The following is a 25,077-nucleotide window of genomic DNA, read 5'->3' as shown; positions in this document are numbered from 1 at the left end:
TTGTCAAAGGCCTTCTGAAAATCCAAGTAAACAACGTCCACAGACTCTCCTTTGTCTATCCTGCCTGTTACTTCCTCAAAGAATTCCAACAGGTTTGTAAGGCAAGATCTCCCCTTTAGAAAACTATGCTGATTTTGGCCTATTATAAGCTTTCAAGTACCCGAAACCTCATACTGAATAATGGACTCTAACATCTTACTTACTACTGAAGTCAGGCTAACTGACATAATCCTGACAATAATGACATAATGTGACATAAATCAATAGCCAAAGACTCTTGAGGTGACTCAGCTAATAAATATTCTATTAAATGTATGTTAAGTGACTTTATTATGCTTAACTGGAGATGTTACTGAGTATTGTTACTACTAGTATGTTGAGTTCAATGGGTTCCAGTACCACTCCGTAGAAATGAACATGGTGTCGACTGATATTTCATTGCACTTCTAGGGAAGTGTGTTATTCCATCAGTGTTGAATGGGATGTTGAGTGAATACCACATCTTTCTTCAATCAAAGGGGTGTTACAGATACCATGATGTTATTAGGAGAGGAGCAGTGTTATTGCTAGCATTTATCTTGGAGTCTGCCCACAACTAAAACATTAGCTAATCATTTGTTGTTGCTTGTTATTCAGCTTCCATATTTTCCTATGTTACAAGCATTTACCCATCAATGGCATTTTAGGTGTGTTAATATCCGCTTAAAATTTATTTTTCAGGATCTACCTATAGCGTGCTGTCAACAATGCCTTCTGACTCAGAAAGTAGCAGCTCCCTCAGCAGTATTGGTAAGTTCTCAACTTTCACTGTGATAGATCCCAAGGCCTACTGATTTATTAAGCATCTTTGACATGTTTGAACCAAAATGTGAATATGTGAAAATTGTGTGAATAGATTCATCCAATTGTACCACTGTAAACTCAAGCCTGACGATGCAACTCCTCAGAGAAGCCAATCCAAAGCAAGTTCCAAAAATCCCCTTCCAACTCTAAAGCAACTAAAGGAGACCATGGTTGCTTATGATGCATCACAATCTAAACCACCCAATCACATTGTCCATACCATTGACAGGTATCCCTTTCTCCCCAGCTCTTAATTTGTTGCAATAGCTCTACATTTTGGAAGCTCATTCAGGAGGACCATAATTCAATGAGAAGTATATTTTCTAGTACTTAATGTAAGTAAGTATGATTATTGTCCTTAATAGCTTTTGCATCCTGTCATTGAACATTTTGGTAAGGGTGAAAAGAGATTTATTGGGATGGATCCAGGAAGAAGGGACTTCAGTTATGTAGCTGGACTAGAGAAGATATGGTACAGTTTAGATCAGTAAAGACTGAAGAGATTCCATGAAGATGCATCATAAAATGTTTCCAAAGGCAGAAAGGAATTGATGAAAGATTAGAAATGCAAGGAGCTTTTCTACATAATGAATGGCTGCGGTTTAGAATGCTCTGACTGGGTAATACAGTTTGATTCGGTTAATAACTTTCAAAATGGAAATTGATAAGTACTGGGAGGAGAAATAGCAGGATTATGAGAAAATGTGATTAATGATGAAACATGGAGTGACTTTTTGGGTTGTGTGAACTGCATCGTTTTGTTTTAAACATCTCACTGCATCTATTTAAGTCTAACTCAACAGTATAGGTATAATATGCTATAACAAATTATTAGACCACAGAATTCTTTACATACTGTAGCCTTTGAAATGCAAGCTACCCAAAAGATGTCAAGGCCATAACAATGGGGCAAAATAGACTCATGTTTGGTCAAAGGTAGAGTTTATTGTCATATGCACAAGTACATGTATGTACAGGTGCAATGAAAAACTTACTTGCAGCAGCATCACAGGCACATAGCATCAGATATACAACATTCACAAGAAACACATAAACATAAATTATGCACAGATTTTACAAGAAAGAATGCAATTAGAACAAAAAAAACCAAAGTTCATTGTAGTACAAAGTGATCATGGTGTTGTTACACTGAGATAGTGATTAGGGTTGTGCAGATTGGTTCAAAAACCAAATGGTTGAAGGGAGGTAGCTGTTCTTGAGCCTGATGGTATGGGACTTAAGTCTTCTGTATCTCGTGCCCGATGGTAGTTTACGAGAAGATGGCATAGCCTGGATGGTGGGGATCTTTGATGATAGATGTTGCCTTTTTGAGGCAGTGCCACATGTAGATACTACCATTGGTGGGGAGGATGTGCCCGTGATGTATCAGGCTGAGTCCACTACTCTCTGCAGCTTTTTGCGTTCCTGCGCATTCAACTTGCCATACCAGACCATGATGCAACCAGTCAGGATACTTTCAACAGTACATCCGTAGAAGTTTGTTGGAGTGTTCAGTGACATGCCGAACCTCCTTATCCTCCTAACTAAGGACGCTCGCAAACCTTCCTTATGATTGCATCTATGTGCTGGGCCCAGCAAAAGTCATCTGATATGTTACTGCCCAGGAATTTAAAGTTTAAATCTTAAATTTAAATCTTGGATTTGGTTTGCGAAGTTTATATTACGTAAAAAAAAAAGTAGTCAGTAGTGGCGATTATGAAATTAATGAATAATCATAAAAACTCATCTGGTATGCTAACAAACTTCAGGAAAGAAATCTGCCATGCTTGGCTGTTCTGACAAAATGTAACTCCAGGCGTGCCAATGTAGTTGACTCTTACCTGCTCCCTCGGTTCAGCAGTGTATAAGGATGCACAGTAACTGCAACATCCACCTCCCATGAAGGAATAAATAATATAACTGGAACTCTTCATTGGAACAAGGAGAAAGGCAGATGTAACAGAGATGTTCAAAATTAGTGCTTTGATCAAGTAATTTGGAAGTAACTTCTACTAAGTTTATATTGAGTTGCTGAGTTTGTAAAAGAAGATAATGGGTCTTGATGATGACCACATCTGAAGGGAGAGGTTGGGAGAATGTGTTTTTAAACCCAAGAGATTGTTAGGATAAAAATATGGGTAATGGGTTTTTGTTTGGTACAAACTGTTCTCTGAACTGTAACATCGTGATTTTGTTTCATGGAAGGTGAATGTGCTATAACAAGCTTGGCACAGAATATTTAAGATCATTAACTGAAAATTAAATAAATCAATGTTTTCAAAATTAATACCAGGTAACCTTGCAATTTTCTCTTGTGGATTGGAATAATTTTCAATGAAACTTACCCATATATATTTGTATATTTAAATTTCGATGCTGGAAAACAGTAACACCAAGAGATTTGTATCATTTTTCTCTGGTGACTGAAGTTTCTAATGAATTTTACAGCATTAACTTAACATTGTAATAAATGTTAATTTACAATGGTTGTTTTATTCTTTCAAACAAATGACTGTGATTGAAGGAATTGTGCAGACTGATTGAAGCCGATTTGGGGAAAAATGCAGGCTACATGCAAATCAAATAGAAAGTCCACACCTTTCAGTGTAGGTTTCATAAGCCATTGAACATTTATATGTTGTAAGTTGTTTTACTGAGAAGGGAAGAGTTGGTGTTAAATGGTTTCACAGTGCTTATTTGTTTTTTAACACTTTTTAATCCTTGAAACTGACAAATCCTTTGCGAAGTATTCAGGGATTAATGTGTGATGGGACAGCCTTATTGTGGTTTTCTTAATGTCTTTTAAAAGATTTAACAGTAGGCTTCTGCTTTTATTCTAACATTAAAAAGCTTTGGAACAAGATGATTGTTTATCTTAATATCTTGTTTCCACAACTGCAAATACTAATATTGTGTATATATGGATATGCGAGTAACTTGTGAAATAAAAAGGAGAGCTTTCCTTTGCATTTAAATAGTTCTGGTATTTCTGCAGTGCCATATCATGTCTCACACTGTAAGTAAATAACTCTTTGCGTGCAGAAACTGTTGCTCTGGCAACTGTGGGATTCATTTTGTGCCAACAAGTTCCCAGAAACAGCAATAAGATTAATCACCAATTAATTTATTTGTTGCCTGAGGAGGGTCGTTCACTTGGATTATGTGCTGAAGTCTTGACGTGTGGATTGAACTCCAAACCATGTTAGCAGAGACTTTAAACAAACTGACTTTTGCTCAGTAGTCTGCATTGCCAAATTGCTAAAAACCTTATTAAAACTAAAATGCATATTAGTTTAAAATACACGAACATTTATTTTTAATTTTCAAATCTGCTTTATGCCTAGATTACAAATAATTATTAAAAAACTAAACCTGGTATATTCACCAAGAAAGTGTTGTTCAGACTGACCATAATTTTTTTTTGGTTTAGGTACATTACTCACCACGTCAATATATAAGATTCAAAGTTCCCCTTGATAGTTGGGTTAATAATCTTGAACAATTATGCATCTATTTATTCCATATTTCCTTACCACATAGAAATAGGCCATTTTGCCCTTTGAGTCTATGCCAGTTCACAGAGCCATCCCATTCCCCCATTAATTTTCCCTGTAACCTATTCTCTTTGTATTCCCATCCTATCTACACCAGGGGCAATTCAGAGTGGCTAATTAACCTATCAACTCGTACATCTTTGCCATGTGGGGGGCGGGGGGGAAACCAGTGAACCCTTGCACTCACAGGGAGACTGTACAAACTCCACACAGACAGCACCAGAGGTCAAGATTAAACCTGGGTCACAGGAGCTGTAATGCAGTAGCTTTACTAGCTGCACTCATCTGCGCTACCCACATATTTGTCAACCAGCACACTACAACATGATTTTTGATCAATGTGTTGGGAAGTATGCAATAGAATTGGAATTTTTCAAATATGCCTGCAGCAGTTGTCTTTGCTTGTGAATCCACAACTGGGTGGCCTGGATACTCGAGCATTTGATAAAACCAAAGTTCAGATTTTAATGTGGGGCAGGATGCAAATAGTCCAAGGGACTTTTCAACACTGAGGTCTTATTCACATGCCCAAATTGTTTTCTTGTAATGGGCAGTGTTATGCAACTTGACTTCAATGCCAGGTATTGTAGAAATGGTCAAAGGTTTGGAGGGCCTTGAGATCAGTGGAGGAGGAGAGTGAGGGGAGGTGGGGAACTGGTGGTGGAGCACCACTGGGGAGGCTTAAATTGTGGGCACAGGATCATTCCATCAAATCATAGATAAAACAAAATTGAGATACTTTACTGGGCTCTTGGTCTTGATCTTGGTTGGAAGACCTCAACGATCTGTGTGACCATCTTTTTTAAGGTATAAGGAGAGGTTTTTTTTGGTTTCCCATGAGTGGCTTTCTCAATGGGTCAGATGAACAGGGTAAAATTGAAATGTGGTGGATCTGTGCAGGATGTTGGCCGGTAAATGGGCAGCACAGTGACACAGCAGTCAATGCTGCTGCCTCAAAGCTTCAGGGACCCAGGTTCAACCCTGACCTTGGGTACTGGCTGTGTGGAATTTGCGTGATCTTTCTGTGACTGCGTGGGTTTCCACTAGGATCTCTGGTTTCTTCCCAAAAGCATGCTGGTAAGCATCAACTATAAATTACCCATAAGTAACAAAAGAATCAAAGGGAAATTAATAGGCATGTGAGCGAGAATAAGTTGAAGGGCAAAAGGAAAATAAGGAGGAGGGTGTGGGACTGGAGCCAGCATGGATTTGATGGGTTGAATAGTGACTTCCTCTATTGTAATAAGTAAATAAGTCTTGTGGCTAATTTTAGTCACCTGTCCAAATCCCACTAGGGCTAGCTCAAAATTTCTCGTAAAATATTTCACAAATATTTTGTGTTCAGCACAGACATTGTGGGCTGAAGGGCCTGTTCCTGTGCTGTACTGTTCTATGTTCTAAATCATTTGCTTTTTTTTCAATTTATTTTGTTTCTAGCCATAATCATGTTTGTTACCAAACTTCTTCTGTCCAGGTACAGGCACCTCTGGGAAGGCAGCTTCTCCTCCTCCAACACTCATGGATACCAGACAGATGAGTGAGAAGCTAGAAGCCATAGTGTACCAACTTCGACAAGTCACCCGTGAACGGGATGAGTTACGCAAACAGCTAGCACTTTCTTCCCCTGGCTCTACGTTTGATGATTGCAGGTACAAATCATAAACTGTTCTTGATTAAACTGCTGTTAAGCATTGAAAGAGCCAACTGTAAGACTTGTAATTTTCAAATTTCCTGAAGCTGTAACTTTATCCAAATCTGTCATTACCACAGAAATAATAAAATCCATTTGCTTGGTGCCTTTAATGTAATAAAGAATGCCAAGGAGCTTAAGTTTTATTAGAACTTTGTGTTTCTTCACTTCTGGTCCCCTGTCCATCTTGAATCTTTTTGCCTTGCACCTGGTAACTAAATCCTTGATCCTAGCTCTGGACCATCTTAGGATACAGAAATAAAGTGGATCTAGTTTGTCTTGTGAAAGCCATCTGTCAAAGAAATCATCATTGCTGGACAAGAACCTGAAGCTGCACTTAGATATGTGGTGTCACAATTCCAAATACCTTTGAAAGAGATATCAGCAGTGTTTTGCACCAATTGGTAGTTGATATTTAAGTAAATCAACACATGAAATGCATTCACTTGTTATAAGAAAGGTACTATCCACTAAAATTAGAGGCTTAAACAGCCGCAATAGCTGTGGCTTAAAACTAGTTATTGATATCTTTTGAAAGGTTTTAGTCCAATTCTTGTACATTTTAAACTACTTGTCTAACAGGTCATACAATTAATAAATAAAACAATCAAATATTTGTGGGTCTGTTCTTGACAATTGCATTCATTAATTGTGGAGAAGTATTTTTAATATTAATTTTGCTTCTGGATATTGTTTGTAATACTTAGCATTAACATGTTGGAAAATAGTCAGAACTGACATGTTGAAAGGCACTTAGTGATTGAAAATCCAGCACTGAACTGCAGTTTTTTTTTCCTGTTTACCTAATGTCACCTTCAGATTCCTGTAAAATTTGAATTGTGATTTTGTGTGTTGGGATCTATTTTACTTAACTGGTACTGTTTTCAACAGTAGTATCTCGGCTGAAAAAGATTACCTGTCTGTTGACTTTGATGTAATGTGTACTGATGGCCTTTTTAATTATAAACTTAGAATTAATTAAAACATTCAGCATAACAACCCAGCCAGTTTCCTCTTTTGTACTTTTGATGATGCTAAAATAATTTGACAGAACAAAGAGAAACTATTTCCTCAGATGTGGAAATTGAGAATATGGGGGCATAATTTTAAAATCTGAGCCAATGATGAAGCATGTTTTGACACTCAAGGTTTAAAAAAATTGGCAGTATTAATACAGAAGGTGCTGCATGTAGAGGTTCATTTAAAGCTTTCAAGATGGATTAATTGATTCTTCTCGGGTATGAGAAGGATATAGAGCAAAGGCAGGGAAGTGGAGTTGAGGTGTAATGCAGCCATAATCACATAGAACGGTGAGGCAGGCTCAGGGACAGAATACTCTGTTCATGTTTCTAATGTTCTTACTCTTATATTGAGGATTAATTTTGCTGTATGATTTTTCCTTGCCTCCACAGACCCAGCCCTAAGCCAAGCCATGACTATGAGAGACTGAAAATGCAGTGCATGAAAGCCATGTCAGATCTGCAGTCTCTGCAGAACCAGCACACAAAAACGCTGAAGAAATGTGAGGAGGCAGTCAAAGAAGCAGATTTTTATCAGTAAGTAGAGTTATAGTCACAAAACACTGAAGCTGGCTCTTTGGCTCACTGAATCAACATCAACCATCAAGCACTCTTTTAGACAAAGGCTGCACTAATCCCATTTTATTCTCCCACATTCAAGTCAGTTCTCCCCAGACATCCTGTGTCAAAGTGTAAACTAAATTTTTCTACATTGCTAAGACTTTGCAGTCATCAGGAAAGTAACAGCATTTGCCACTGACCTAGAAGAAACTTGCCTATGAAGATATGGTGACCTCTGATTTCCAATGTAATTTGCTGTTGTGTATCAGGTTCCTGGCGTATACCAATGCTGATCTGACTGATCAGCCAATCCAGAATAAAGAAGTTTCATCACCAATCAGGAAGGAGAAAGTTGACACAAAAAGTACTGCAGATGCTGGAATCTGGAGCAATACACAAAAAGTGCTGGAGGAACTCAGCAGGTCAGGCAGCATCCATGGAGGGAAATAAACAGTCAATGTTTCAGACTGAGACCCTTCATCAGCAATTTTAGTTGATGTTAAACATTTGACTGAGCAAAATAAAGACTGGAATACAAAGACAATTGAGGGAGAAGCTGGAACATCATAACTTTCCAAACAAAAATAATATTTTGAATCCATTACTTTTAGAAATATTTGTTTGAAGGAATTATGTAAAATTAGATTTTTAGCCAGAGGGTTTGAGCAGTAACTATGGCTGTGTATGCCTTTAATACCTTACTAATGCCTGATCCAATAAAGAACATTTTCAGAGTATTTCACAGTAAGAATAATTTGAGAATGCCTGAAATTTTTATCAGTTTACTGATTCCTGCAGTTGTGCTGGAGGGATCTGCAAACAGTGCAGCCTATCATTGATAAGAACTTGAAATTTCCAGGTTAAACTGTGTATGAGGGGATTCCTTAAAGTTGCTGTCATTTTCATGGTGTAAAGGCAGCAGCCACTGACAGCTGCAAAATTCTGTCCAATATATTTTAGGCACGTGTGCAAAAATAATTAATTGGTGTTCGTTGATCTGCTACGGTTCTGCAGGTGCATAATGTTGGGACTTTGTTGGGAAGTTTATGACTTTGTCATGGTCCTGGTCTGCAAGTCCTGTTGCAATCAAAAAATGTTTTTCACGTCAGAAAATTCTTGCAAATGATTGCCTTCACGGCAAGACAAAACGTGTTAAGCATTCATTTGAGATGTAACACTTCTTCTGAAAGCTTATATTTGGAAACAGAGATTGAAGTCAATAGCCGTCTTTAAGGGGCTAACCTACGCTGGGAGAACCATTGTACGCAAGTTATTGTTAATACACTTTTGGAGAAATGTGACTCAGTGAATTTAAAGAGAAATCTTGGACTGTAAGCTTCTGATTGGAATAAAATAAAACTACTAGAGATATTCAGCAGATCAGGCAGCATCTCTGGTTGATGATTTAATCAAAACTGGAAAACTAAGAAAAGAAACATGGTTTAAGTTGCAGAGAATGGAGATAGTTGGAGGGAACAAAGAGAATCTCTGTGCAAGAATGGAAACCAAACAGATCTGGGTGACACACATGCTGTTGGTGTGTGTCACAGGTGTCCTCTGAGGGGGTGGGGCAAGTTTTTTTTTATCATAGGTGATCTGACTGGAGGAGCTCTAACTAAGGGTCAGAGGAGAAGTGGAGGGGAAACCAGACTAACAAGGCTGGAACTCTGAAATGTAGAACATAACAGCTGCTGGAAATCTAGCAGAATCATGATAAAGGGTGCACTGGGATGACTTTACCACCTCCAGTGTTGGGAAGAAATTGATTGAGTTCATTGAAGGCCAACCTATTGGTGGAGTATGTGCTTCTTGGCCTTAGTTTCCCCCTTCAGTGGTTTCTCTGACAGCATCACATTTGATGTTTGCCTTAATTGCTTTACCTCAGTCACCTGATGCCCCTCATTCAAGGAAACTTGCTATCCTAGTTTCAAAGTAAGGAGCAATTTGAATCTCATTTTTGTAAAGGACCAGGTACAAGTGAGACACTTGGTAGAGGTAATAACAGCAAAAAATGTGGGCAACACTTAGCAGTTTAGGCAGTATCTGTGGAAGGAAAAACAGAGTCAATGTTTTAGGTTGAAGAGCCTTTGTCAGAACAGCTTCAACCTGAAACATTAACTCTATTTCTCTTCCTACAGATAAAGTTGGTCTGCTGAGTGTTTCCAGAATTTTATATCAGATTTCTAGCATTCTGCACTTTTGATTTTCATTAGAGAGCAAATGACAGATGGATCAAATGGTGGTGTTGGAATGGGTTCTGAAACTGAAAGGAAGGAGCAGATGGCTGTAATATCAAAATTATCATCAAAATCATTTTATTATCAATGTATTACCAGCTATGTAAGAAAGGTATTTGTTGCATATAGTATCACTATCTGAACTATAAAATCATTTTGCGTTTATGCAAGTAAAAGTCATTTATACAATCTACTTTACAGGCCATTAATTCTTGACTATATTTAGTAAGTATATTTAAGTGCTGAATCAGGAATTGAATATTTTTCGGTTTAAAATATTAGATTTATTTATTAAGCAAGTGAACAGATTTTGAAATGGTCTGTGAATTGTCTTTCGGTGGAAAAGCTCTGCGGAGTATCAAAAATATTTCGATCAATGTATCAATGGAATGTTGTATTGAGCACAGAGAATTAAATAAATCTTGAAAAAGCTCAATGAAGTAAAATACAAGGGGCAATAAAATATAGCATAAAGGCTCTTTGGAAAATGAGGCACGTACCAATGGAAAATCTGTTTATGGCACACTAAGGAGTATAAAACGATCATTAGGGAGGACAAACCACAAAGGAGGAGACTGTCCCCTTAAGATGGACCCCTGTGTTTAGATTCCAATATTACCCGATTTTGTTTTGTGATGGCAGTCTGGTGTGTTGGATCTTGGCCTGTTTCAATGCCTGAACAATTTTTGCATTCATTTCTGGAAGGCAGTAGAAACGTCCACAGTAAAATGAGTGGGTGTGTTTAAAAAAGGTGGTAACTTATTTTGTGTTGTTGAGTAAGAAATCTATCTATGATTGCTAGATGATGGGCAAATGAAAGAAATGTGTTTAAAGAGTCAAACCCTGTATTATTTGAATTTGTTGCTAGAATATTGATATAGATAAGGTAGTATTTATTGCCCATCCCTAATTTCCCAGAGGGTATTAAGAGTCAAATAAACAGTATGAAGTATGAGCACCAGACTAGATAGATCTCTCAACAGCAGTGCAGTGACTTTCATGCCAATGTTCTGTAGTGCCAGCCAACACATTTCCAGATTTATCAAATTTATTTTCACAACCTGTCATGACATTTGAGCTCTTGATTTCTGGATGGTTAACTATTAGGCTATAATACGCCATATATAATTTTGAGAGAATCTTTGTTTCTCCTTCATATAATTATTCTTTTCTCTAATTTTTTTTTCTTATTCCATTCCATCAACTGCCCTGTTTTCAACTCTTGTCTTCAGTCTGTATACATATTGTGTTCTATATTGATGACTTCCCTTCTCCTTTGCTTCTGGGAATCATTGTGTTGCCACTGTGATTGGGGACTGGAAGCTGGTAGATATAAAAGGCATTTATTCATCACAAGCAGACCTTCTGGAGAATCTAATTCTCCTGACATTCAACAGTACAGAAATGTTATATACTTTTTAAGCAAAGACAAAATATAGTGTATGTTTAACTACAGCCTCAATGACTGTAATTACTTAAACATTTTGAGTGTAGATTAACTTTGCAGAATTACATATTTACAATGGGAGCACATCCCAAATGGCAGAACCTCTTTAAATATTCAAGTACTAATGGCTGGTCTGAGGGGTTCTGAGCACAAAACACCAGGCAACTTCTGTTGGTGTTGGGGAATGGTTTCCTCGATATACAAATGGCCAGAATATTACTTGTCAAAACAGAAGAGTCCTGAACTTTGTATTAAGTTAGGTCCTGCGCAGTGAATATAGGGAGTTAGGAGAGAACCTAAAATGCAGGACCTCAACGGTAGTAATCTCTAGATTACTCCCAGTCCAACGTGCTAGTGAGGGTAGGAATAGAAAGGTGGCTCAGATAAATGCATGGCTGAGGAACTGGTGTAGAGGACAGGGATTCAAGTTCTTGGATCATTGGGATCTCTTCTGGGGTAGGGGTGACTTGTACAAGAGAGACAGGTTGCACCTGAACTGGAGGGTGACCAATATCCTGGAACAAAAGGAACTGGGAGAGATTTTTAAGGAATATTTCTCTTCAGTCTTTACTGTGGAGAAAACGATGGAGACTAAGGAAATGAGTGGTGATGTCTTGACCACATATGAATTAGCAGGGAGGAGGTATTGGAGACCCTAAAATGCATTATGATGGATAAATCCCCGGGGCCTGACCTGGTGCATTCTCAGGCCTTGTGGGAAGCTAGAGAAGAAATTGAGGAGCCCCTTGCAGAGATTTTTGCTTCACTTCTGGCCACAGGTGAGATTCCAGAGGACTGGAGAGTGGCTAATGTGGTACTGCTGTTTAAAGAGGGTAGCCAAAACAAGCCAGGAAACTATAGGCCAGTGAGTTTGACATCGGTGGTGGGTAAATTGCTGGAGGGGATTCTGAGGGACAGGATCTACCAACATTTGGAGAGACAGGGACAGTCAGCATGGCTTTGTGTGTGGGAAGTCATGTCTGACAAATCTCTTGGAGTTCTTTGAGGAGGTAACCAAGAGGGTAGATGAAGGTAGGGCAGTGAATGTTGTCTATAAGGACTTTAGCAAGGCCTTTGACAGAGTCCCTCATGGCAGGCTAGTCTGGAAGGTTAGATCGCATGGGATCCAGGGGGAGGTAGTTGATTGGATTCATAAGTGGCTCAGTGCTAAGAAATAGAGGGTGATGGTCAAGAGTTGTTTCTCAGACTGGAGGCCTGTGTCTAATGGTGTGCCACAGGGGTCGGTGCTGGCACCTTTGTTGTTTGTAATTTATATAAACAATTTGGATGTAAATGTACAATACATGGTTAATAAGTTTGCAGATGATACCAACATAGGTGGTGTTGTAGATAATGTAGAAGGTTATGAAAAATCACAGGGATCTTAATCAGCTAGGTATGTGGGCCGAGGATTGGCAAATGGCTTTCAATCCAGATAAATGTGAGGTTTTGCATTTTGGGAGATCACACCAGGGTGGGATTTAAACAGTGAATGGTCAAGCCCTGGGGAGTGTAAGGGAACAGAGAGAGCTAGGAGTGCATCTCAGGTAGATGGGGTGGTGAAGAAGGCATTTGGCACGCTGGTCTTCATTGGTCAGGGCATTGAGTATAGGAGTTGGGAAGTTATGTTGCAATTATATGAGACATTGGTGAAACCTCACTTGGAATATTGTGTACAGTTTTGGTCACCTTGTTATAGGAAAGATGTTGTTAAACTAGAAAGAGTGCAGAAAAGATTTACCAGGATGTTGCCTGGACTTGGGGGCCTGAGTTACAAGGAGAGGTTGAGTAGACTAGGAATGTAGGAGACTGAGGGTTGACCTGATGGAGGTGTATAAGATCATGAGGGGCACAGGGTGAAAGCACATAGTCTTTTTCCCAGGGAGGAGGTGCTAAAAACAAGAGGGCTTAGGTTTAAGATCAGAAGCGAGAGATTTAATAAGGGCATCAGGCGCAACTTCTTCACGCAAAGGGTGGTGCGTATTTGGAATGAGCTGCCAGAAATAGTGGTTGAGGCAGGCACGTTAGCAACATTTAAAAGCCATCTAGATAAGTACATAGATAGGAGGGGTTTAGAGGGCTATGAGCCAAACGTGGGCAGATCGGACGAGCTCACTGAGCAACACAATTGGCATGGACGAGTTGGTCTGAAGAGCCTGTCTCTGTGCTGTAAGAATCTATGACTCTAAGTGATGGGGATCTATCTTTAATGATGTGTTAATACAGGAGATAGCCACTAATACCTTCCCTGATCTCATCATGAGTGTTTCAATGAGGGCCGATCAACATGACCATTCATTTGTTGTCTTCCCCTAGTTACAATGGTACAGAATCAGAATGTCCCATACCCGATGACTGGTTTCGATGACCTACAAGTTTCAGTGAAAGTTAGATGAAGGGGTGACCTTACAGAAGTTTGTAAAATTATGAGGGGCATGAATAGAATAGGTAGCCAGAATCTTTTTGTCAGGTCAGAGGAGTCTAGAACTAGAGGGCACAGATTTAAGGTGAGTTGAGAGAAATTTAAAGAAGATCTGAGGAGTCAGTTTTTCACAGAGGACGGTGGTTACCTGAAGTGAGCTTTCAGAGGAGGTGGTGAAGGAAGATACAATCACAGTGTTCAACAGGTGTTTGGAAAGTACTTGGATAGGAGAGTCACAGAGGGATGGGTCTAATGCATGCAAATGGAATTAACGTAGATAGTCATCACAGTCAGAAGGGTTGTTTGTATGGCACTATGATTTAGCCACTACATGATTTAAGGATGATGTCAATAAAAAGACCATTGAAATCGCTGCTTAGGGTTTTGTATTTTCAAAGAATTCTATTTAGTCTACTTGAAAGACATGGTCATGCAAGTATAAGGAATGACTGGATAAAGGTGGCATCATAAAAAATCATCCTCATCTTGGGCATCCCTGAATCAAGGATGACTTATTTCCACTGGGGTTTTGTGGTGGCTAATGAGGACAATGTGGGAACTTCAGACTCTTCCACAGATGGGGCGGGAGATGGTCAGTGGGGCAGGCATGTGGGTAGCTTGTGAGGTGGTGCCCTCCTTTTGCTGCTTACTCAGGGCCTCTGTGTGCTCCTCATGTATGGTCTTGGTTCTTAACACCCTCCTGAAAAATTACAGAATGTAGCTTTTGGTGTGGGGATTGTGATGGCCACAAAAGTGTTGGGAGAGGTTACTGATGGCTGGCCTGTGGGTTTATGAAGAGCTGTCAATTAGCTGCAATACACATTCTAATGGATTTCGGGAATAAGATAGATGTCAGCCACGTCCAGCTTCACATCTTATTTCTTCCTCTGCAATTTTTTTAAGTATTTAATAAACAGTTTCCAAATATCTTAAATGTGGGCGGCACAAGTTGTCAGACTATTCTGTTCATAGGGCCTTGGTTTCCAATGCCCATAGCCTAATCACTTGAAGCCACTGCACTTCGCAGAAAGACTGCTGTGATGTGGTCAGTGTGTTGGGAGCCACATGGCTGCAAAAATTTAGTGCAACCGGGAAGCGAACTCAGGCAGGGATTGTGAGGCCGGGGCTGTAGTTGGTGTGATCTGAAGCCAAGTCTGAATTGTTAAATGTGTAAACTCTAAGTTAAGGGGAATTAAGAATACAGTTCATGATGTGAAGGATGACCAACATAGAAAATTAAATGTACTAATGACAAATCTGAAGATGGAGTCAAGGGGACCTCCTCAGTGGATGTAGAATATTAAAAATGTTCATTTGGATAGCTACATGGCTAGAAATGGCCTACAGGGATATGGGACAAATACAGGCAAATGGGGTTAGCTCAGATAGACTCTTCGGTTGGCATGGACGGGTTGGGCCGAAGGTCCTGTTTCCATGCTGTATCACTCTGGGACTCTATGACTGTCAAGTCAGCTATCTGTGATATTAGTTCAGGATGAATAGGCCACTGGGCTATCATGTTAAACAGCGCAAGGTACATTTAAAATTCACTGTAGAAAATTTTCTCTGCTTTGAGCTGGGAGAGTTTTTATACATCTTTTTAACTTTTCAAGATCTGGATGTTGATAACAAGGGCAGTATTTATTACCCATCACTTCAGCTGATTGAGAGCAGACTGATTGGATGGTAGTTGGCTGAATTAGATTTGCCCTGCTGTTTGGGAACAAGACAGCTGGCAATTTTCCACACTATTAGGTGGATACCAGTGTTGTTACTGTACTGGGATAGCATGGCAAGAGATGTTACTAGTTCTGGAGCACAGGTCTTCAGTACTGCAGCTGGGATGCTGTCTGATCCTAAAGCCTTTGCTGTGTCCAGTGCTCTCAGCTATTTCCTGATGTCACATGGAGTGGATGAACGTGGTTGCGACTGCTTCAGCCTTGTCTTTAGCATTCGCAAGCTGCGCCTCATAGTTGAGGATGGGCATATTGCTGGAGCCGCCACCTCCTGCTAGCTGTTCAATTTGTCCACTTGGATATGATAGAACTAAAGAGCTTTGATCCGATCCATTGGTTGACAAGGCAGAATTCTGATAGGATGTCAATTATTTTGATAAACAAATCTAGGTAGAAGAAAATGTTGCCTACTTAGAGTTAAGTAATTAAATTGCAAAGGTTATGTATCTGTATAAGGCCTGCCTTTGTTCCTGTGTTTGTGTATATGTGTGTGTGTGTGTGTGTGTATATATATATATATATATATTTAATAAATATCTATATATAAATAGATTTTGATGATCTATATATATATATATATATATAGATCATCAAAATCTATTTGAGACCTTTGTAACATGTCCCAGTTTTCCATTATTTGCTTTAATTATTGTGCTTTTGTAACTTTACAAGAATCTGTTACCACGTTAATTTGCAACTGCATATTCTCAGTGCCACAACATTAAATCACCTTGCTCAAAAAGAACACTGGGGACTTTTGGGTCTTGAACCATTTCAGCATTAGGTAAGTTGCAAAATTGTGCTACAAAAATAATTGGTAATCAATCTGCCATATGAGAGCCGAAGGTAAATGTTGGATAAATGTCATACTTTATATGTATTGAATTCAAATTGCTCTTTGGATGAATCTGGTCTCATTTTCCAATGTTAGTTGCAGAATAAAATGAAATCTATATTTCTTTCAGGCTGCCTTTCTTTCAGTAATCTATGAAGTGGCGTCCTGTAATTAAGTTTTCAACTCCCTGTAGTTATCTATTCCATTGTAAGTTCTTATTCAGTGAAGTATAATAATGAATCATGTCATTTCCTTAACCCTTTGACAGCACGGGTACTATTCAGTTATCACATGGTAGCTAAGCCATTGTGACTGTGTGAGATCTTTGAAAGAACTAACCAATTAATCTTCTTCCCCTCTGTTTACCATGCAACCTTGCAAATTTTGCCTTTTTAATCCCATATTCATAATAAATTATAATTGTACAGAATTTAATTATGCTAAGAGATTTTGTTGAGTATAACAGAATTTGACTATATAATTGTTTTGGAATCAATAATTCAGAACATGTAGAGTTGAGACAATGCCAACAGTTTTCAATTTTCTTCAACTTTTCAGCCCTTCATTAGAGTATAACTCGATTGTTACCTTGTCGAGGTAACTGTGCATTTTTTGTGAATGTAACAAGTGTGGGTGATGCTGATCTCAAAATGCATGTCCAATTCCATGAGGGGTTGCTGAATGGAGAGTAGGGCTGGGATTCATCACTTTAGTTAACTAATAGACATTGATGATAATGATTAATTTCTCTGAGATTTCCTAAATGCTTTGCTTTCTTATTGTGCTGTGTTGTTCTGGAGATGCTGGTAATCTCTGGTGCCTTATTTAACTGGGTGTTATTTATACTTGGCCATTGCCAGTGAGTGTGGGGAGGTTGTTCAATTACAGGGCTTCATCATCAAACCTGATTCTGCCTCACTCATCCACACATTTATATATGGAAAGTGTTCAGGAATGGAAACCATTGTGTTTCCATTCCAAATGCTCAGCATGTTGTGATTGATTGTGGCTGCAGTATCTTCCGAATAGTTCAATAGTTTAATTAGGAGAGGAGTTTCCATATTGAGACAATACAGACATCAAGTTTTTAATTGCTGAAGTAACTTGTTTCAGCATCTTTACTTCAAAGGCTGCATTTTGCTGTCACCTTACACATGGCCCAAGACACTCTGTGGAATTTTGTATGAGAAGTTTGCTACCATCAGGACGTCACACAGCGTGGCTTTTTGAACCAACGAATGGAGCAAGCAATTGTGCATCTCCTTAAATCCCAACACGGTTGACTCTTAAATACTCTCTAAAATGGTTCAAGCAATTTTGGGTTTTTTTTGAGATCTGGTAATTATTGATAAGGCCAAAATCTATAGTGTATCCTTAATTGTCCTTGAATGTGGTGGTGAGCTGTCACCTTGAACCTTTGCAATTCTTCTGGTAAAGGTGCTCCCACAGTGGTGATGGGTAGAGCATTCCAGGATTTGGATCCAGTGATAATGAAGGAATAAATGTATTTCCAAGTTACGATCCTGTTCAACTTGGAGGAGACACACAATTGGTGTGTTATCATGCACCTGCTGCCTTTTTCTTGTTGATGGTACAAGTCACAGGTTTGGGAGGTGCTATCGGAGTAGCCTGGACAATTAACTGGAGTGCATTTTGTAGATGGTATACTGCAAGCCACTGTGCACAAAATCCTAGCCTTGCCAATGATGCTCAGATCCCAAGAAGTTAATAAGTTAAACAACCAGGTTAAAGAATCCTGAATGATTGATGATCATGGGAATCTTGAACAGGAATTGTACATTAGATTAGCAAGTGAAAAATCTAAGGTATTAAAAGTGAAATGTTGGGAGAAGAGGTTGGGATTGAGATGTCAATTAAAAAGACAAAGTAGGGGGAAAATTCTAATACCTTCTATGGTTAGATGCTAAAGGAATGAAACTACACACCAAGTTAATATTCAGTGCCAAAGAGGTTGGCATTAAGACTCGTCAAGTCACTAAAAGGGTGCGTAAACTGGAATGACTTGTCTTCGTGGGTAGTTGGAGTGTAGTCTGTACTTCTCTGATGTAAGTGTGGGATTTCTTGTTGTTAATAGCATTTAATCACCTGACATTGAGGAGTCAGATGACAATGCCATTTCACAGTATATTGGAGACTGATGTCAGCAATTTTGGATATATATACAGTATGTATGTGCAGTTATCTATTCTTGTTTTCAGTAAACACTGTCAAGAAGGCTGTCATTTCTGCTTAGCCTACTTACCTTGTAAATTGAATTGTTTTATTATTGTCACATGTACCAAGGTACAGTGAAAAACTTTGTTTTGCATGCCCTCCATACAGATCATTTCACCACATTGGTACATTGAGGTAGTACAAGGGAAAAGCAATAACAGAATGCAGAACAAAGTGTTACGGTTACAGAGAAAGTGCAGTGCAGGCAGACAATAAGGTGCAAGGCCATGACAAGGTAGTATACAAGGGAACCATTCAATAATCTTATAACAGTGGGATAGAAGCTGTCCTTGAGCCTGGTGATACGTGCTTTCAGGCTTTTGTATCTTCTGCCCAATGGGATGGGGAAGAAGAATGTCCGGGGCGGATGAGGTCTTTGATTATGTTGTCTGCTTTACCGAAGCAACAAGAAGTGTAGACAGAGTCCATGGAGGGGAGGCTGGTTTCCACGATGTGCTGAGCTACGTCCGCAACTCTCTGCAGTTCCTTGGGTCTCGGGCAGAGCAGTTACTATACCAAGCCGTGATGCATCTGGATAGGCTGCTTTCTTATGGTGCATCGATTAAAAATTGGTGAGGGTTCAACGGGGACGTGCCAAATTTCTTTAGCCTCCTGAGGAAGTAGAGGCACTGGTGCGGTTTCTTGGCCATGGCATCCACGTGGTTGGACCAGGACAGACTGTTGGTGATGTTCACTCCTAAGAACTTGAAGCTCTCAACCCCCTCGATCTCAGCACCGTTGATGTAAACAGGAGCGTTTGCACCGCCCCCCTTCCTGAAGTCAATAACTAGCTCTTTTGTTTTGCTGACATTGAGGGGAGAGGTTGTTGTCAGTAAGCTCTCTATCTCCTTCCTGTACTCCTGATTCATGGTTATGTGAGATTCAGCCCACTACGGTGGTGTCATCTGCAAACTTGGAGATGGAGTTGGAGCAGAATCTGGCCATATAGTCGTGAGTGTATAGGGAGTAAAGTAAGGGGCTGAGGACGCAGCCTTGTGTAACACCAGTGTTGAGGATGATTGTGGCGGAGCTGTTCCCACCTATCCTCACTGTTAGTAGTCTGTTGGTCAGGAAGTGAAGGATCCATTTGTGAACATTGTTTTGGGGGGCTGGGGTGGTTTTCAGCATTTGTTCACATTTGTGCATCCATGCATCACACAAAATCATGGTAGTACACCAATAGATATTAAAGGCAAGCCATGTAATATAGGACTAGAGTTGCACAGTGAAGGAATCTGGTATCTGTTTTGTACATTTTTGAAATCAAGCAGATGCAGATTTTATAATATCTCAGTACTAGCTTTGTTGGAAATGTAAAAAAAAGAGCAATAACTTGCACACAAGAGACTGCAGATGCTCAAATTTAGAGCAAAAAGCAAGTTGCTGGAGACACTCAGCGGGTCAAGCAGTGTCTGTGAAGACAAAAGCATAGTTGACGTTTTGGATCGAGACCCAGCATCAGTAACTTGTTTAGTTGTCCACGGGTTTGTTTACCAGATGAACAGGAGTGAACAGTTGCGTTAAAGAACTCAAGTGCAGTTTCAGAACTGCTTTAGCTTTGTAGTTTACTTTTGACTGTAATACCATGACTGTTTGCTGGTGGGCAAACAAATGTACGCATTTGTTACATGTGCAGGAAGTCAGAATCTCTCTGCCTCTGCTTATATTGCTGTTATTTTAAAAAAACACCACTTTAGAGTTGTCTCGCTGTCGTGAGTCCTGCTGCCAACAGCGTTGAGGATAAGTGCGTCACATTTTTTTTCTGAGACATTTCAAAATTTGGAGATACAAATCAACCTAGTTGCAAACTGGCAAACAGAGATTTGAATGTTTGAACTATTTCTGCAAGTTGCTGAGATGAAAACGAGAGAGCATGAATTAAGATACTTGATGCAAGAAGTTCTGAGTACAGTTCTATATGCTGTGTAAGGTTAAGTCATCGAATCTCTGATCACAGGTGGTGATAGCCTCTAAAAGGTGGATAAATAATTGAAAAAGAAAAGAGCATATAAGGGTAATAATTGAATAACACTTTCAGAGAACAAATGTATGTATAATGTGCTCAAAGAACACATCCTATGTTGCAAATTATTTTAAAAGGATAAACAATAGTTTATATGTCTTAAAAAGTTAGAAGTATCAAAGAAAATAAGGTCAGAGGTATCCAGACAGATAATTTCAAATATTATATTTGAGTTTTTCTTTAGATATTGTGGGGTTTTTTTGTGAAAAATTTGAGTAATATTTCATTTGTAAAGATCTCCATGACAATTTGGTAGCTTAATTTCCGTGAATTATTTTCTTGCACCTGGCAGTCCAAGGCTAAAATTGAAGAAACCATCTGGTTCAGCAAGATTGACAATTTCTACAATTTGCTGCTTGTCTGAGGGACCAGACTTTAGAATCTGTAATGGTGCTGAAATGTAATATTTGGGGAAAAATTTAACTTGCGTAGCTTTTGAAATATGAAGTCTGTTATCTTATAGTCCAGCAATTTGTTCTTATCAGTCTTCTGCAAAGTTTTGTATACATATGATTCACCTCTGTTAAGGCATGAAGGGATCAGAGGTCAATTCATCTGAAATAAACAAGAACTCATTCAGCTTGCAAAATGGAGGCAGTGCTTTTAATTACTTGTAACTTATTTACAGTAATATTCTAAATTTGTTAACTATTATTCAGTGTTTTCAACTGGTGCTCCGATGATGTAGTCTGTAAATCCTAATTCCCAGTTTTTTTTAAACTCCCTCAGCACATTACATAGTCGCCTACGAATTGATCAGTCTCAACTCAAGGAAGATATGGAGGTCATCAAGAGGGAGAACTCCCAGTTGTTACGGGAACACAATCATGCACAACAGACCTGTGAGGAACTGAAAAGACTCCATGAGGAAGATCAGAAGGAGATCACTGACCTACGCAGTCAGCAACAACAAGTGAGTCTTCAGTACATGCTCTCAATTTTTCACTACTAATCAGCTGAACTAAAAAGAGTGCATGTGTTTTTGAACTGTATCATAAAGGTTTCCTTTTAGGTATCTTAATGATTTGTATTTCAGAACTCCTTCCCTCTGACACACAGTGAATAGAAATAATGGGCACAGGACAGCACGTTGCTACGAGAGCTAGGGTTTGCCACTTATCTGTTTCCAAGCAATAAGGGACAGTCAAAAGGATTAATGTTATTTTGGTTTGGGGTATAAAATTAGTCTTGCTTCTATTCTCTCCCAGAAAGAACAAGCATTGGTTGGAAAATAAATAATTGAAATGGAAGGGACCAGGGGAAGGATCACTGAGACGCAAAAGGATTGTGGGGGATTATCAAGTTTTAAAAATTAAATTCAATCTTCTTTGAGCTTTGCAGCTTTCTTCTCTAATGCTTTTTAAGTATTATTAAGAGCAATTAAAAATATCCACTACTTCCATTACAGTTCTCATCCAGTATCCATAAGAGTGTAAAATTACTTTGGCACTCCATTTGTCCACAGGGTTTGTCTCTTGAATTGTGCCAAGTGCATGACATAATACGGTTTTACAATGTTTTTTTTCTAGATATGATTTTCAATCTGTGTCTGTACATTTAAAGACATCCTTGTGTCTTAAGTAATTGATACCAAGACTCATTGTTTATAAGTACCAACACTCGTTTGAGCTTAAGCTGTTGTTTAAGATTTGCACTAAACCACAGAGATATTGGTTCCTTGTTGGAGTTGCACATGAATGACATTGATGCTCTCTGGAAGTTCACTGCCAAGTTAACCCTTCAATCCTGACAGCTCCAGAGCTGGATTGGGATGGGAGCAATTCCAGAAACTTCAAAGTCAGTAGTGAATAAACTATAAGATGATTTCACTTCCTGCTAATTCTGCAAGATGTCCTATGTATTTAATTTTCTTAATTTGCTTTTTCCGTTTGCCCCCCCTAAATAAACAAAAATCCTGAGGTGCATACAGTAGGAAAAGAAAAATGTAATAGGTGCCTCTGTTTAGTTGAATGCAGCAAGCAGGATTGGGTAGCCTGAAGATTTGGGGCTTCCACAATGTATGTTTATGAAATAGAAAATCAACAAATTGGGATAGAGGGGTTTGCACTATCTGCAGTTGTGCATGTGAAACAGTGAGTGGCGAAGTTAAGGCACAGAATTTTACCAATAGAATTCTGATGGGTTTGGGGGAATACTAGGGACAAATGACTAAAGCTTAGAAATGCCAAAGATGAAAAGGGGAGGAGATTGCTGGGGCTCTGATGAAATTTCTTGCATCTTTGTTATCCATGGGTGAGGTACCAGAAGATTGGAGGACTGTTAATGTTGACCCTTTACTCAAAAAGGGCAGTAGGGATAAGCTTGGAAACTACAGGCCAGTGAGCCTTACATCAATGGAAGAGAAGTTGTTGGAGAAGATTCTGAGGGACAGGATTGATGTTCACTTGAAAAGGCAGGGACTGGTTAGGACTAGTCAGCATAGTTTTCTGCGGGGAAGATCGTGTCTCTCAAATCTTCAAACCAAGTGCACTTTTCAAGAGCTAAATGTTGTGATCTACATATCCAGCACCAAGAAAAAGGCTGTACTTTTATAATTGTGTAACCTGATAAATTTGAAATTCAGTGGTATCATATATCTGCCAGACACTGCCAAGTTGAGCCACTTTAGGACTTAGTAGAATCATGTTCTTTGTGAAGGGAGTTAAATAATTGAATATATTGGGTTTTTTTTGTTGTCAGTCTAAATAATGGGAGAAAGAATAGATTTACTTTCTATAAAGTGTCAAGGAAGATCTATGAACAATGAGCAATTCATTAATTATAAATCATTCGCTTATATGCTCTGAGCTGCCAAATTGTATTCATCCTTTAAAAGTTCATTTTAGACTTCTGCTTATTCTTAAGTGATATTCTTCCTAAAGTTGTCAATTTATTAAAATCTTAAACCTTTACACAATCTGTGCACATTTAGTTTAATCTTTTCAAAATAGCCTTTCTTGTTGCCGAATTCTGGTTCCATTCCACAAAGGATAGGTACATAATAAGCTGGCAGGAGTTTGTTAGCTAGTTTACAAGAAGACTTGAGATAATGAACTATAATGATTTCTCCCCTCCTTCCTATCCCCACTGGAAAACTGTTGATTGAACCAAGAGGATACATTTGGTGAGGGTGTGAGAGTGCAACTGCAGACTCAGAAGGAGACAGTGCCACTAATCTAGGCAGCCTATGGGTCTGGAGGGAAATGTGAAGGGGAATAAGCACAAAGCACAGCCTTGGGATAAAAGGAATTTTGTGAAGGGCAAAGGACCAGCAGTATACTGAATATGGATAAAACTCTAATGTTGTCTTCATTGTATCATTTTCTACTGGTAAAAAGACAAATGTTTTAAAAGTAACCAAAAATACTTTTTCTGAAGTTTTTTTTGTTAGTGGGACCATAGTTCTGTACGTTGGAAGTCCACAGGCCACCAGGCATTTGAGGTTGATGGCATAATATAAAGATAAAATAATACAGCTCATTTACTGTTTACTTTCATGGTCTGTATAAAAATAATGTGCTGTCTCATTTAAGGATTTTGTATGGTTGAGGCAAATAAAATCTGCTGTGAACGTGCTGTTTTTGGTTACTTTTTTTGAGGCACCTGTTGGCTTGCCGAGAACAGGCCTGGATTGCAGCTACAGTGTAGTTAGGAATGGAGCCCGGGAAAGTGGATAGTTGTTCCCACAGAGGGAGGGGGGTGCTGATGGCAGTGAAGGCGGAGGAGGGTGTTCAAAGGGGTTCGGGGACAGCAAAGACGAAGAATGTGAGGGGTGGGTGGTGGAGTGAGGCAAAGCCAGTGGGCAAGAATACCTACTTCTGAGCCAGTGTGTATGTCTGTACCTTTTGAGCGAGTGCATTCACCCCAAGTGGTGCCTGCACAGTTGCCTACCAATGTCTGAGCGTTAATGGCCCTATAGCAAGAGCCTGTGTTCTCCAATCATAATTTCCCTTGTTACCGGATCAAGACTTCACTCTGTTGAGTAATTACAATAGCTGGTGTGCCTTGGTACCTCACACTTAAAGAAACCAAGCACAGGCCATTTCTGCTCCACAGTATGAAATTTAGAACCCCTGGAATGCCAGTACCCTTGTGGATAGTCCCAACTGTGACAACCTGAAAATCATTCCGCTGTTACAGCTCAGGAACTCGGATGCTTTGACATACACATCACTGTCCAGAGTGAGAGAGAACGGGCAGAAGATGGCCAGCTTAAAGACAAAATTAGTGGAGAGACCATCTTCTGGATTGGTGAAAGGAAAATGCAGTTTTCACTGTATGGTCTTTGCCATCGAGAATGAGTTAGTCTGACATCTCAATGACTTTCCCTGTGGCATTAGTGAACACCTCATGACCCTTCAGCTTACACTGACATGGAGCAAGTACACCACAGTCATCAGAGTACATACTTCAACCCTGGAAACTACATGTGACGCTAAAGAGGACCTAAATCTTGAACAAAATCTGGTTTGCAT

General features: G+C 39.2%; 1 protein-coding gene across 8 annotated transcripts in view; it reads left to right on the top strand.

Moving 5' to 3' along the window:
- Positions 1–25,077, top strand: part of dlg5a (discs, large homolog 5a (Drosophila)) — a 169,134-nt gene that overhangs the window by 59,004 nt on the left and 85,053 nt on the right. For all 8 annotated transcript variants that reach the window (XM_052041467.1, XM_052041465.1, XM_052041466.1 and 5 more), the window contains exons 3-6: positions 721–789; positions 5,872–6,046; positions 7,500–7,643; positions 21,332–21,515. In XM_052041467.1, coding sequence (XP_051897427.1) covers positions 721–789; positions 5,872–6,046; positions 7,500–7,643; positions 21,332–21,515 — 572 coding nt within the window. The remainder of the gene's footprint in view (positions 1–720; positions 790–5,871; positions 6,047–7,499; positions 7,644–21,331; positions 21,516–25,077) is intronic.

This window comes from Pristis pectinata, chromosome 30 (genome assembly GCF_009764475.1).
Source record: "Pristis pectinata isolate sPriPec2 chromosome 30, sPriPec2.1.pri, whole genome shotgun sequence".
Taxonomy (NCBI): Eukaryota; Metazoa; Chordata; class Chondrichthyes; order Rhinopristiformes; family Pristidae; genus Pristis; species Pristis pectinata.
This window is presented reverse-complemented; position numbering and strand designations above follow the sequence as displayed.